General features: G+C 38.3%; 1 protein-coding gene across 1 annotated transcript in view; it reads right to left on the bottom strand.

Moving 5' to 3' along the window:
• Positions 1-8,413: 8,413 nt before the first annotated feature.
• The window catches only part of DHX15 (DEAH-box helicase 15), a 56,338-nt gene continuing 48,706 nt past the window's right edge, over positions 8,414-16,045 (bottom strand). The window contains exons 12-14 of the mRNA XM_070398595.1: positions 13,467-13,657; positions 10,418-10,587; positions 8,414-8,981 (exon numbers count right to left, since the gene is read on the bottom strand). Coding sequence (XP_070254696.1) covers positions 8,864-8,981; positions 10,418-10,587; positions 13,467-13,657 — 479 coding nt within the window. The 3' untranslated portion in view covers positions 8,414-8,863. The remainder of the gene's footprint in view (positions 8,982-10,417; positions 10,588-13,466; positions 13,658-16,045) is intronic.

Below are 16,045 nucleotides of genomic sequence, written 5' to 3'. Positions count from 1 at the left end.
CAGGGGTAGGGGGCGTTCCTCAGCCCTGCCTGCACCCTGTCGAATCCAGGACCCCTTGGAGGATGTCCGACTGCTGGGAGAGGGGCCTAAACCAGCAGTCGGACATCCCTCTCACAATCCAGGGCCGCTGGCTCCTAACTGCTCGCCTGCTTGCCAGCCTGATCACCCCCTAACTGGTCCCCTGACTGCCTGATCACCCTTAACTGCCCCTGCTTGCTGGCCTGGTCGACCAACTGGCCCCCTGCCAGCATGGTCACCCCCTAACTGCCCCCATGCTGGCCTGGTCACACCCTGTCTGGAAGCTGGATGTCTGGAAGATGTCCAGTTGACTCGGTCTAAATAGTATATTACCCTTTTATTAGTATAGATTCTCTACCAGAGGCCTGGTGCACGAATTCATGCATGGGTGGGATCCCTCGGCCTATCCAGCAATTGGGGCCAATTGGGGCCTGCCAGCCGAGAGGAGGGACTGCAGGAGGTTGGCCAGCTGCGGGAGAGCACTGACCACCAGGGAGCAGCTCCTGCATTGAGTGTCTGCCCCCTTGTGGTCAGTACACATCATAGTGACCAGTCAACCAGTTTGACTGACCGGTTGTAACGGTCGTTTAGGCTTTTATATAAATACTAGAGGCCCGGTGCACAAAAATTTGTGCACTCAGGGGTAGGGAGGTCCATCAGCCCGGCCTGTGCCCTCTCACAGTCTGGGACCCCTTGGGGGTGACCACTTGCTGGCTTAGGCTTGCTCCTTGGGGGATTGGGCCTAAGATGGCAATCAGACATCCCTCTGGCAGCCCGGCAGCCCTCGGGGAATGTCCATTTGCCAGTGGGAAGCAGACCTAAGCTGCAGTCAGACATCCTTAGTGCTGCTGAGGAGGTGGGAGAGGCTCCCACCACCACCGCTGTACTGGCAGCAGTCAGCCTGGCTTGTGGTTGAACAGAGCTCCCTGCTGTGAGACCACACTGACCACCAGGGGGCAGCTCCTGCATTGAGCGTCTGCCCCCTGGTGGTCAGTGTGTGTCATAGTGACCAGTCATTCCCAGTCTTTCTGCTGTTAGGGTCAGTTTGCATATTACCCTTTTACTATATAGGATAGAGGCCTGGTGCAAGGGTGGGGGCCGGCTGGTTTGCCCTGAAGGGTGAACCAGATCAGGGTGGGGGTCCCGCTTGGGTGCCTGGCCAACCTGGATGACGGGCTGATGGCTGTTTGCAGCTGGTCACACCCCCTTCAGAGTGGAGGTCCCCACTGGGGGTGCCTGGCCAGCCTGGATGAGGGGCTGAGGGCTGTTTTCAGACTGGTGGGCAACTGAAGCTCCCAGCCTCTTTTTTTTTTCTTTTTGTTTTATTCTGGGATTTATTTACCTTCTATAGCTGTCACTGGAGCTGAGAGCCCGCTCCAGCTCTGAGGCTGTTGCCGGCTGAAAGCAGGTATCTGGGTTTGTTTAGCTTCTATAATTGAAACTCTGTTGCCATCACTGGCCGCTCTAAGCTCTGAGGCCCCGCTGGCTGAAAGCAGGTACCTGGGGTTTGTTTAGCTTCTATAATTGCAACATTGTTGCATCCGGAGCTCAGAGCTCAGAGCTGAGCGCGCAGGCGGGGAACCTTGGCTTCCTCCATCACTGGAGCAAGCAAGCCTCATGTTCGCTTCAGCTGCGTGGCTGCTGGCCGCCATCTTTGTTGGCAGTTAATTTGCATATCGCCCTGATTAGTCAATGGGAAGAGTAGCGAAGTTACAGTTAATTACCATGTTTGTCTATTATTAGATAGGATATATAGATAGTAATAAAACAAAAACTGGAGGACATGTGGGCTTCAAAGACTTTTCTTACCCCTGATAGACAAAATGCCTTGTACAAAACTGTTATGAGCAAATCCTGATTATATTCCTTTAAGGAGACATCTCTAAAGCAGTCGGCATTTCTGTACAAACTCCTGTCTCTTGAAGGTAATTAAATGTCTCTAGAAAGGAAAGTACAGACTCAGACATTCACTGGTTTAAAAAAACACTTTTAAAGCCATCAGTCAAGGCCCTTTTATATGTAAAAAGGTAAACAATTAACAAAAAATGGAAATTATTTTAAATCACAAAAAATTCATTAATGTAATTAATCTTGGGAAGTAGCGATTATACAAAACAGCCAAATATAGCTTTAAGAATTTTTAAGTAACCTTTTTACAAAAGTCTTGTGTTTTTGTACTAAGCAGAACTGAGATTGTACAATGAAAAGCAAATACACTAACAATATAACTCACTATTGCAATTCAGAGATGAAATTCTAATCATTTCATTTATAATTTTCTGCAAAGGTTTATCTATCATTCTGTAAAAATGAAAATGTTATTTATTTACTTACTTACTTGGCTGTGGAGCCTTATCTATTGGTTTTATGTTAATCCTCACCCGAGGATATTTTTTCATTATTAGAGAGTGGGAGGGGGACAGAGAGAAACATCAATGTGAGAGACACATCAATTGGCTGCCTCCTGCATGTGCCTGACCCGGGCCGAGGCTGGAGCCTGCAACAGAGGTAGTACATGCCCTTGCCCAGAAGTGAACCTGGGACTCTTGAGTCTTCTGACTGATGCTCTATCCACTGAGCCAAATCAGCTAGGGCAAAATGTTTCCCTTTTAAAGAATGTCAGCACTGGTAAACTCTCCTTGTGAGTCAAATACTAGGTTCTTTGATAATGCACTAAATAATGACAGTGTCAGAACTGAAATAGTTGCCGGCATCTAATTCAGCAATTCTACTACTTTATATAATCTAGATTAAAACACACACCTCTGTACGCATTAAGATGTCCACTGTTTTAAACAAGTCACTCCTTAAAAATGATAGCATACCTCATTTCATTCTGATCATGCCTCAGATTTCGCTAAGTCAAAATTTCTTTCCATTGTCCAACAATTCTTATTAATAATCTGAGGACACCTCTTAGTAAAGATGTCACATCTATTACTGAGCAGAATGTGTTCACCAATGCCACTAACCCCAAATCATAGGAACACAATACATAAGGTGAATTCACAGATACTAGATGAGTTCATGAGTGTAATTGCCACCCAAATCTAAGTATGCAGAATGCACTAAACCTTAAGTTTAAACAACATTGGCTTTGCTTAATGATTTTTAATGGCAAGATCTTAGACTTTACCACTTCTCTTCATGTCTATAATACCCCTCAACAACCCAGGGTTCCTTGCTTTCAGTTCCCAGGCTACAGATCACTGAAGAGAAACCTAGAGAGTGAACCCATTACCAACTTCTAAGATCTAAACCCAACCATGACCTGCAGATCCCTTTGATAATCCATAGCTTATTTACAAGTCACTTGGCAAGTCTCAGACATTATTCCCCTCCTTTAAAGATGAAATTAATCTGCCTCACACTCAGATCAAGATACCACCTCCCGCAGCCCCCCCTCCCCCCGCCACCCCCAAGAAGCCATGAGTTGAGGTCCTTAACCCTTTCTTCCATTTTTACCTTAGTTTTCTCATTCCCAAGGTTAATGCCACCAAGCTTGGCCTCAACTCATCTCTCCTAAGATACCGGTGGAAGTTTTGCCTAAATGTAGTTTCTTTCTTTAAAAAAGTATCCCTCTTCTTGATGTGTCTTAACCACACAATTTCTTGTAAAGTAAAAAGTAGCCTTTGCAAGCCTTTTCCACTTCAAAACCCCTTGTACTTAGGTAGGTGGGATAAATGTATGCAAGGGGATCTGGTAAACTGAAGAACATGTGCCTACGTACAGGGGACAGCCACAACCCCAATGCGGATAGCTAGGCCTGTTCTTACCTGGTCTATGGACAATTTGAAAACTATGTGATATCTCTCCATTTCTAATCAGTGGCTCTGATTTAACACATCCCACGAGGTTCCATAAAACAGATGGTCAGGCTACATCTGGTTCTTTTGGCTACCTGTTTGCAGCCTCTACCTTAAACCTACGTAAGCTGGATAAAGAACAAACTACCAACTCCAACTGCCTTCTAGATTCATAACACTCAACCATCCTATCTCCCTGCAACATGAAACTGCACTATCTAAATTGTTTTCTTGCCCTGACCAGTTTGGCTCAGTGGATAGAGCGTCGGCCTGCAGACTGAAGGGTCCCAGGTTCGATTCCGGTCAAGGGCATGTACCTTGGTTGCAGGCACATCCCCAGTAGGGGACATGCAGGAGGCAGCTGATCGATGTTTCTCTCTCATCGATGTTTCTAACTATCCCTCTCCCTTCCTCTCTGTAAAAAAATCAATAAAAAAAATATATATTTAAATTGTTTTCTTTCTTGGTCTCCCCCTCACCTACCCCATTCCCTTATTAAAGGTTCTATACTTACAATCTCTGCCACTTTTTTCTAGGTAGCAACTAGGATCTAAATAAATGATCTGAAGCTTAGATTCAGTTGGCACACCAAGCCATTCATTCTTGTATATACCCTAAACCTGGCAATTTCTCTTAAAATTAAACATGTACTTATTACACGACCTAGCATTCCTAAGTATTTACCCAAGAGCAGTATGAACCTATAGGCCAGTATACAAATTACTTGCCTGCAGCCCCTCCCCCAGCCTGGCACCACCCCCAATTGGCCCCCCCACCCCAATCGGGGGGTGGTGCTGGCCAGCCAATCTCATGTCCCTTCCCCCCTGCCAGCCTGGCCCCAATAGGCCCCTATCAGGGCCAGTGGCAGGACACCACCCGTGCACGAATTTATGCACTGGGCCTCTAGTTCAGCAATAAAAAGGAATGTACTGATATTATCAATATGGATGACTCTTAAAAGCATTATTCCCAAGAAACCAGACACAAAACACTATACAGAGTATAATTCCATTTATGACCTGTGGAAAAACAAAAAGGACAGAAACTTTAGTGGTTGCCAAGCACTTGGAGACAGGTAGAAATCCTTTGGGGTGATGAAAATGTTATATATGGATTATGATGATTATACAACTGTATACATTTGTCTGTAGAGCTAAAAAGTGATACTTTACTGTATGTGTACCTCAAAGCCCAACTTTAAAAACTTCCTATGGCCTGAAATGCTGTTAATCATCTAAGAAATCCTTAGTGCTGTTGAAATTAATGTTCTGAAGTCCAACTAAACCTCCTTCTCCTTCACAAAAATTTTCCAATTACTTAATGCAGACGTTATAAACAGCTGCCCAGAATCCAGCTTTACGACTTTGAGAAACAAAAAATAGAGAAACCCTGTAATTTCAAACAAGATTTTATATATAAATTTGGATTTCCAGCTTTGTTTGAAATACTATCAGGAATTCTGACATGACAAGTGGCTAGAACCAGGGATGTAAGCTAATCTCAGTCCAACGGCTTAACTGTTTAATTTGCTTATTTATACCACTTTCCTCAATATTTGCTTAATCTCAACCCACCTTTCCTTTCTGATTACTATAGCTCTTTAATCTTTTCACTAACACATTAACTATACCTTTCTTTATAATACAGGTCTTTGCACATTTTTTAAAGCTACAACTAGCCCATAATTCAAGCTATCATTCTATTTTTATAGTCACACAATGCCTTCCAGAGTTAGTGCTTAATGAAATGAACAATGATCGGTATCACTAGGCAGTTTATACCGAAATTCTATGAAGGGTTACTACAAGCAAAACAAAACTGGTGTCAAAAACAAAACCAACATATATATATATAAATGTGGTTTTCCCATGTTTATGATTCGAGTTCTCAATCAGATTCCATTTATTACAGTCTACTATTATAGATGAAGACTACAAAAAACAGCATCTTTTCAAACAGTAAAATATGCCCATATAGTAGTTAAAGAAAACAACCTTGCTAAACATAAGTAGCTCTCAGGTTTGGGCTAAGTGAATAATACAGGTGCTAGAGTATTTTACTGGCTAAGTTCAAATATCCTAAAAATGAGAAACTACCAAGTTCAAACTAAATAATTCAAGTAAACAAAATAAGAAAGTTCCTATGATCTGGGCAGTGTATGCCAGTAGAATTAAAAAATACTATCTCCTCCCATACTTTCTCTTACATTAGAAGAAACTATAAAATTTAAATAGATGTTTAATGAAGTATATACCAAATCTCTTTATTTTTAAATTTAATATTGGTAAAAACTGCATTTGAAGTTTCTCACTATAAACTGCATAATTAAAATATTCCTATCCCAATTTTTAAAATGTCTTTGATATTTTAAAGGTTATTGATGAGCTACGGATACATTTAAATGTGTGAAGTCTCCAAAGATTATCTCGGCCCAAGGTCTGTAAGGGTCTTTGCTCAGCCCTGAGCCACATCCAAAACTATCATGTAATAATTAGATGCCTTAAATTTATAGTAAGATAAATATAAGCTGAAAGTGTGCTGTGCTTGCTGGAAAGGTTAACATAAATCATTTTATGTTATCAAACTTCATTATAATGTTAGCCATAAGTTGCATTAACAGAAATGATGGCATGTCTGGTCCCCTGGGAATTTTAAGTTCCACTGCACGCTGCCCATTTTAGACCACAGTGCTGAATGCCTGGCAGAGATTGTTCAAGATATCCAGAAACCACGTCAAAGAGGAGGCTGAGGGGAAAACAGGTGATTCAGCCTAAGTAAGAATAAAGGAAGGTGACAGTTAAATGGCGTTGTGAAACAGTCTTACTTAACTAACTTTGCTCTGGAAGGAAGAATTAGAAACAGAGATTTTAGCTCAGCATTTCTAACAGAACTATTAAGCTGTCTTCCAAAGTAATGGCCTTTTTAAAAGTATCTGGGCAGCGGGATGGCCATTAAAAGTTATTCAGAAGAGAATCTCAAGTGTTTGTAGGTACTTCACAAACCCTAAATTCCAGGACTGTCATAGGCCACATAAAGAAGTTCAGAGAACACTTTCTGGCTTTTTGGATTATGGCTAAATGACCCGATTACAGGATATATTTTATCCTGTCCTATTCTCCCTAAGCTGTGTTTACTTTCTCAACTTTTACAGTCAAAAGTTCTAATTGTTGCTGGCCTTCTTTCCTTACCATATAATCACAATCAAAGCTACTGTTTTAAGTTGTGAGAGAGAGACTGTTCCAGAAAATCTTCAAAAACAATTTTCTACACATTATAGAAAAAATTTAATTTTCTTGTTGTGACCACCTATGTGAACATGGGAAATTGTAACCATTTTAAGTAATCAGTTGCCAAATCTATAAAACAAAGGGGTTGCAGAACATGAGCTTTAAAGCCATAGCTTTGCCAAAAACATGATTAAGAAATTTGCTAAAAATGTGGTTAACAAAATAATAAATTACCAGTTTTGATCAGATGTGGCCAGCCTTGCAAAACTGGAAACAGTGAGTAGGCAACATATAAATTTGACAAGAGCTGCCTTTTGGTGAAAAAGTCTGACCAAGTACTTTCTTAACCTAACTCTAAAAAACTCTAGCAGATAATGTTGCCAATACTTAATGTAGGATAAAATGTTAACCAATTTAAAAGTAATCTAAAATATTGTATCAGCATGTAAATTTTTCCACAGAACAAAACCCAGATACTTACAGAAGCACATTAACTCCTTTAAGCCACCAGGCATCATTTAGTAACAACTACCTACACTCAAAAGTACGTCAGTAGCCTGAAATACTCTTTAATTTGCCCAATTAACTCTCTCAAATCACATACTAGATTTATGCTTCAAAGTATATTTAAATTCCAACGATACACACACTTATAAATTTCCTTTAACATTTAAATATTTTTAAAGGGGGAGAGGTTGAAGAAGGGTGTCCAGGCATTAATGAGTACAGTATTTAGTCCTTATGTGAAAGGAAGTAATTACAGACCCTTTGATGGGTCACACCAAACATTTTATTTATGGTTTAGAAAGAGTTTGTAACTTGTCTACTGCCTGTTACAGTAATGGAAAGTCAAATGCACATTTTACACACTATACTAATTACTTTTATACATCACATAAAACACCCAATATGGAAACCAAGACCAAGATCTACCATATAGTATCATTCCCTACTATCAATTTAATACAAATAAACATTTTTTCCATAGTATAGTGCTTGGATTGTTCCTCTAACAAAAAGATTTGCTAAAAATGTGGTTAGCAAAAATAATAAATTATCAAACTTATGAAATGCACTTTAAGATGAAGAGAAAGCTCTCCTTTTCGGATCCAATTTTGAATAAAAACCACATACTTTATCCCATTAGATCAGATCCTAATCAATTAATAAAGTGCAAAGCTGTGTGTTTAAGACTATTGCTTTAAAGACTACTTTATCTAAAGAGTAGTCTTTGTGGGAAGATGCTAAATATGTAATCAGAGTATACTTACACTTTTTAAATAAGCCCAAGACACTTGGGAAGAAAAGAAGCCATATACTTAACGAGACTAGAACAAATGTATCAAAGTACTTTGACCAAAATTAGTATAAATAGACTTTATTGAAGTCAGTGCCTCTGTACTGAGACAGAAGATTGTGTCTACATAAGCACAAGTTGTAACATTTCACAACTTCTAAAAAGGAATGTCAACAATTACAACGATCATGCATACCATGGTCGATAATCACATTTTAGAAGCATTTTCAACCATTTCTAAAGAAATGCTTATAACATTGTTATATATAGAACTACTTTCAATAAACTGCAAAACATTGATCGACTTTTCCAGTATGAGCTACAGTGTCAACACAAAAGGGAGGCATAAATGTTTAATTTATGAAATCAGAATGGAATATTTACTGTAAAGAAAAATTAAAAAGCTTTCAAATAAAGGCCATTATTGAACCAACGTGAAGAGCACAACTTGAACTTTTGAGTTCATTCATCTTTTAAAGCTGTCCTCTGAATAACTTCAGTTCTAAGCATTGAATTCAGTACTGTGAATATTCCTTGGATTGAAGTTTGGCAATGATGCGGTCCAACTGTCTCTTTGCTTCACACTGTGGGAAATTGCTCATGTCATAATATTGAGGGGCAATTTTCACCAACCTGTCCAGAGGAGAGTAAAAAAATTACCAAATTAACATTGAATTAAAGTTCTGGAGTGCTAATAAAATAGGCATTGCCCATGAATAAACTGATTGGTATAAGCAAATCTATAAATCCAAATCAATGTTGAAATTATAAATTGCCTAAATCCTTATAAACCTCTTTTAGGAAATGTGTAATTCTAGTAAGCTCTAAGTTTTCTAATGTTGGACTTTCCATAAACTTAAAAATAAAAATCAAGATAAAAAACCCCACCCTTTATTTACATTATTTCAAAGATATTAATATAAAGGCATACATTTATTCACTCTAGAACATTATTTTAACCAATCTCTCTGAGGTTATAGTAATACAGGTCCTATAAAGGAAACAATTTGGTATTCAAATGATTGGATCTTTTCATTTACATTTTCATGTAAATATAAGTCGATACCCCAAAGAATACAGTTGACTGAAATCTTTTTAATGTTTAGCCATATAATTTTTTCTCAACAAAGCATGTAAGATAAAATGGTAATGTCCTATACAATTTAAGTGTCAAAAGTCATAAATCACTGTATGAAAGAAGACTCACAATATATAGCAAAGTGACATCAACTAAATAAGTGCTTTCAGTCCCACCATTCTTGGCTGATGTTTGCCATCATAAATTATTGAATGGATTCCCGGAGGGGGAAAAAAAAGCCCCAAAACACCCACACACAAAGGGTGGGGGTGCTAATTTTGCTTAAAATAACACAATCAGTTTTGATTACATTTTGTAAAATCAAGTATGCTAAGATACAAAGACAGGCATAATTTTTATGCTTGCTTATTTAGCTCCCAAAGCACCAACATGTAAATAATAAATAGTTGAGAGCCAATAACAATGGGACAGATAAAATATAAAGGCTGATTGACTTCTGGAACTGGGGAATTTGAATTAATCACAATAGTAGAAGAATGGCTCCAAAAACACTCTTGATGCTAGTCAACTGTAGCTTTTTATATTTGGTTCCAAATCCTGCCCATCTATCCCCCTTTCCTCTTAGCAAAGCAAAGATTTTAAGAGATCAACCATACTATGAGGTCAATGCCACTAACTACACACTGAAGTATATAGAATACGAAGTTCCTTTAAGAGGGAACGGAGAGCCCGGCTGCCTTGGTTCAGTGGTTGAGCGTAGACCTATGAACCAGAAGGTCACAGTTCGATTTCAGGTCAGGGCACATGCCTGGGTTGTGTGCTCCATCCTCAGTGTGGGGCATGCAGGAGGCACCAATCAGTGATTCTCTCTCATCATTGATGTTTCTAACTCTCCCTCTCCTTTCCTTTCTGAAATATATATATATTTTTTTTAAAGAGAAAAAGGAAGAACGCCTTTCCTATAATAAAGTCAGATGCCATTCAGAGCAAAATGCATAACAAAAACTAATGAACAAAAGATGTTGCTTACCATTCTGGCTTGATATCTGTACACGTCCGAATATAATTCTTTGTTGTAAGAACAAACTCATTATAAAGCACCCATTCAGGCTTGTGGTCAAGAACAGTAGAGGGATGCAACTGAACCACCTGGTTATCTTTCACAGTTAAGTAATGCCCTGTTCGTTCTAAATGTGCCACCTGAAACCAAAACACAGTAAATTAATACAATGCTTCTGATATGCTAGTTACAAAACTAAAGTGGTGTAAAGCTACCATATATATAATTAGCATGCAGGCCTCACCTTTTGCCTTTATTCCATGGCTAGCCTTATTTATCACTGCCTGATAAAAGCAGGGATGAGCAAAGTACTGCAGGTCAAATGCAAACTCACTGCCTGTATTTTTAAGGCTTGTCAACCAAGAATGGTTTATACACCTTTAAGTAATTGGGGTAAGGGGTAAAACAATCCACCAACATTTGGTACTGCAGAAAGATCATAAAGTTTAAATTTCAGTGTCCATAAATAATGTTTCGTTGGACCACAGGCATGCCCATTTGTCCATAGTTGCCTTTGCACTAGAAGATCAGGCACAGCTGAGTAGTTTCAACAGGGATCCAATGGGCCAGAGAGCCTGACACATATACTATCCAGTCCTTTTCCCTGCCATAGACTATTTGCGTGGGTTCTTTAACACGAGGTAATAACTATGGAGTACATGAGCAATTACTAGAAGATTCACATTTAAAATCCTATATAACAAAACCCTAATATGTAAATCAACTCAACAGTGGAATGACTAGTTGCTATGATGCGCACTGACCACCAGGGGGGCAGACGCTCAACGGAGGAGCTGCCCCCTGGTGGTCAGTGCACTCCTACAGGGGGAGCGCTGCTCAGCCAGAAGCAGGGCTCACAGCTGGCAAGTGCAGCAGCGGTGGCAGGAGCCTCTCCTGCCTTCGTGGCACCTCGGCCTGGGAGAGGGCATGGCTAGGCTGAGGGACCCCCCACCCCCAAGTGCATGAATGTTGTGCACCAGGCCTCTAGTAGAAATATAAAGAGTAAAAAAGGAGAAGCAAAAAGTACCTCTGAAGACATGACTGGAAAAAAAGGTAGAGCTGAGCCACCAAGGCCAGGAGCGAGCCGCCAGTGGTCCTGGGTCCCTATGGACAGTTGCAGCCAAGCTGCTTCTACTGCTGAAGACCAGCTTTGTGATGGGCTATGCCATGGGCATGGCAGCTAAGGCACCTTTTCCTGTCTCAAAATTGGAATGCAGGGTTGGGAGCCAATGGGTGGAATTGGGAAAACCATGATGCAGAGTAGTGGCACCTCTGACACACTCATGGTTAGGGAGATAGGCTCCAATGCTAATCAGGGAAATGGTTGCCACATCCACCCCATCCCATCAGTCCCAGGCAATATACTATAATAAAAAAACTTTTGAGTAATCAGAAAAACAAAGGGTGAAAAAAAGAAGATGCATGTGGGTCTTGCCTATATTTGTTCTGTCCAATATCAAACACATTGATTTATGATTCTCATCTAATATTTAACAAATGCTAAAGCAGATAACTATGCCCCTTACAATTCTAGAACTCTAATAACAGTGTGTGTAAATAAAAATAATTATTAATAAATATAAAATGAACTCAATTTCAATCAATATTTAGTAAGCACCTACTGACAAGGTACTGTGATGCATGCCCTTTTTCTAACAAATTAATGCTTGAATATGGGTTTGTCCATCTTCTTTGAATTATTAAAAGCAAATTTAAGAACATGTAAAAAAGACACTAGTATATATTAGTACATATTATGAATGCAGTTAAAAATTTGGAGAATTTTTATACTAAACTCTTCTATTCATCTAACTCTGATAAGCATAAGTACTTAAAATAAGACTAGAGGCCTGGTGCACGAAATTCATGCATGGGTAGGGTCCCTAGGCCTGGCTGGCAATCAGGACCGATCTGTGGGGTGACTGGTGGGGCGATCAGGGGGCCCCTGCTGGCACCCGCCTTGGCTGGCTTGGGGCCTGCGGGCTGCTCCTGTGTTGAGTGTCTGCCCCCTAGTGGTCAGTGTGCATCATAGCAACCGGTCATAGGATGCTGGTATAAACATTCTTACACTTACTTTGAATTCAAATACAGACAAGGCACCAATTTGCTTTATTTGGACTCTGCATTTTAAGTCCATTTTATTTATTGAGCTCATATGGCCTTAAGGCCAGTCACATCCTGCTAAACAGACATAGAGCAGAAGAGAGAATGAACAAACAAGCAGGAAACAGAAGAGATTAAAATCAATACCATTCCAAGTAATAAACTGATTTGTTTTTGCTTTTTTATCACCAGAAAATTTGAGTTTTTTAAAACATAATTTTAAATTCCTTAAAATAAATGTTCATTAAATTTGCCTGAAAAGTTTCACTTCAGTTCTTATAGCTTCCAATATAGTACACTTAAAACTAAGGGAAACATTTAAAAATTATTTCATCTTTATTACTTAGCTCAAAAGATATTTTTGGCTTTTGTAACACCCAAATGTCTTAGTTATAAATACCAATGATCTATACTATTTGAGTATTTGAACTTTGGAGTGATCAGTTTCTACATAAGAAAGTGAACTATACTTCTGGATCCACCCAGACAGCTACTTCTTTTCAGTACTGTTACGATGATATGCCTCCAATGGTGATCTGGATTCAAGGAAATTTTAATACATTTATCAGAGTCAAGGGTTGAAATTTATATTGAGTAAATGGCTGCTAATACCACCTGAAAACAGCCAACATATCCATTTGGTATAAAAAAACACTCCATTAATAAAGAAGTAATTCTAAAATTGATTTCTACCTAACTGAATTGGTAATTTTGCCATTTAGAGTATTTGTTATTCATTAGACACATAAAATATCTTAGTATATTAGTTCATTTGAGACTCTAGACATAACATTTAAGATCAATATTCATAGGCTTTCTTAAACTGACTTGTGTTTAAGTAGATTCAAAGGGCTGTTATGGGAAACAAGCAATATTATGCAAATATTTATATTGTATTCCTGTATTTTCCACATACCTGCATAAAATAACCAGTAACCAAAGCTTTTCTTATATTAATATAATAGTCCCTGCTTGTAAAGTCAGTACTTCGACGAGGCAAATTAAATCTGTCCATAATTCGAGATAGCTGCTGGCGAACATTGTCTGCTGACATCAGGGACCTGTAGTTAATGAAGTTGTCATAACACCACTGAACCGATTCATGATCTACAAAGTTGAAGAGAAAAGGGAGGGGGGGAAGAAGGGACATGAATCATCCAAACAGGTGTATCATCTAATTAAACAGGAAAGTTGTTATAAAGAGTAAGCAAAGTAACCCAGAAAAGGGATTTACCCAAATCATCTTTAATAAATGAATCACAATGTTATCACTTTACTGAAAACCCGTAGCAAGGGTCAAAACCAGAAATAAACGGTTTTAGGTGATTAATAAATCTTTTTTAATAAATTGAGTTACTGTTTCCAATTCATGGTCAAAGGGGGGGTGAGTGGAAGGAATTTGGTAAAATGCCACATCTTTCTTTTTGTTTTTTCTTTTTAAAAAATGTTTTTACTGATTTTTAGAGAGGAAGGGAGGGGGAGAGAAACATCAATTGGTTGTACTTCTTAATCCTTCACTATATTGTGACCCATGTGCCTCTCTCTTAGTGTTGGACACAGTTTAAAATGCAAGTGATAACGTTTACAAGGATATCAGGAACCCCCACTCACATTTAATAAGCAAGGCTTATATTTAAGCATGTCTAAGTAATTTTGCTACAGGTATTTATTATCAAAGGAATTTCCCCATTGATGAATCCTTGACAAGCTTCCCACTAACCTAGTGTTGCTCATCTAAGATTTAACTGTAGCATAATGAAAATATACAGTAACATCTTTATGCACCAAAGGCAATCACAATGAGGTCCTTTGAAAAATAAACCTGAGGGTCATTACAAAATGGAGGGAATTGGGGGACCTAAAAATTGGAACCGTGTTGCTCCTTCTCCAGCTACTGTGATACATTAATCTTTGACATACTCCTTTCTCGTTGGTTTTAGGATTCTATCAATTATAATCTTCATTTTCGTAATAGCTTTTCAGAAGAATAACAGATACCTTAATAAATGTTTACATACTATAAAATGCAGCCACATTCATAAAGAGAATAGGTGGGGTAGTAAAATGGATCTTTAAATTGAAGAAGTGTTAAAATGTCCATTAATTAACTCATCTAGAATGAGAAATAAAAGGTACCAATCTGAACTTACTGACATTTAAAACAAAGCACTGAATATGTCCAGATTAAACAGAGAGAAAGTACGCTTAAGAGGTATTTTTGCTTATGTTGATGCTTTGTAACAAGCTGAAAGGCAATGACAATGTCGAAACTAAAACAATAAAAACGGGAACTTTTGAAAAGTGTTGTTGATTACGCTTTGGAGTATAGCTTTTCTGAGGTTCTAAAGTTTTAGAACACACAAAGAGTAACAAACTTTAGGTTGTCAAGATATACAGAACTATCAGACATTTATCTAAACTTGTGAGGAATAATTTGATAAATGGAAGGGATAAAAGAAACATTAAAACAATTCTAGTTATATATTTCTTACCAATACAGTAGACTACACTTAAAGATCTAAAGCAAACAATTTCAGAGGGAAATCATACAAACACACATAGAAATTAAGGCGTTGAAAATAACTCAAATCCAGTTGTTTTTCAAGTGTTATATAAACAAATAGTATTAAGATGAATTTTAGGTTTACTATGTAATCAATCATTACATCTAATAAAATAGACCCTCTTAACTAAACAGAAATATATTTGTTATTTTTTAAATATACTTATTGTTTCAATTAACACAATATAGCATCATTTAGAAATAAATCATTAGTGAAAACATTCCAAATTCAATAATTATGAAATATCCAAATATATCCAGGAGTTTGATATTTGCACTTCTGAGTGCATGCTGTAATTCTAACTCATGACACTTTCTCTAACTGCTAGACCTATTTAGAAGTAGGAAAAAGCTTTTATAGATATCTACTATTCAATATTTTCACAGAAGTCTCCCAAGTATAAATACAGCATAAAGAACTAGCATTATTTAGCAATGTTGTCAGTTTTAAATCTTAAGTTCCTAATTTCATTTAGTGCAGTTAATGACAAAATAATAGAATCTCTTCATTTTAAAAGAATTAAAATATCTTGTGAGAATAATAGGCTAAAGAAACCATCTGCTCCTTTAGAAATCTTAACTTCCATTTAAAACAGTATCTTAATACTATCAAAGGATTTTGAGAACCATGATGGAAGTGAATCTGCTCCTTCTCAAAGACCTCCCTTTACAGCAGGTGTCAGTCTGTGAGTAGGTGATGTGTCTGATGGCCACACTGTATTAACCAGTATGATACAGCTTGGCACACAACAAGAAAGATTTCTTGAACTGACCTATCCTATAAGGGATAATCTTTGAAAAGTATGCATTTCTAATACTTCAGGCCCAAGAGGGATAAAATAAATGCTCTGAAGTAAACTATGTACTGACCATCTCCTGGGTTCTCATTTACCTCCCTTACCTGCCCCTAATTTGTCAGACCCGGGCAGAGA

The sequence above is a fragment of the Myotis yumanensis genome, unplaced genomic scaffold (genome assembly GCF_028538775.1).
Source record: "Myotis yumanensis isolate MYYU_CA2020_CCGP unplaced genomic scaffold, mMyoYum1.0.hap1 SCAF_1, whole genome shotgun sequence".
Lineage (NCBI taxonomy): Eukaryota > Metazoa > Chordata > Mammalia > Chiroptera > Vespertilionidae > Myotis > Myotis yumanensis.
This window is presented reverse-complemented; position numbering and strand designations above follow the sequence as displayed.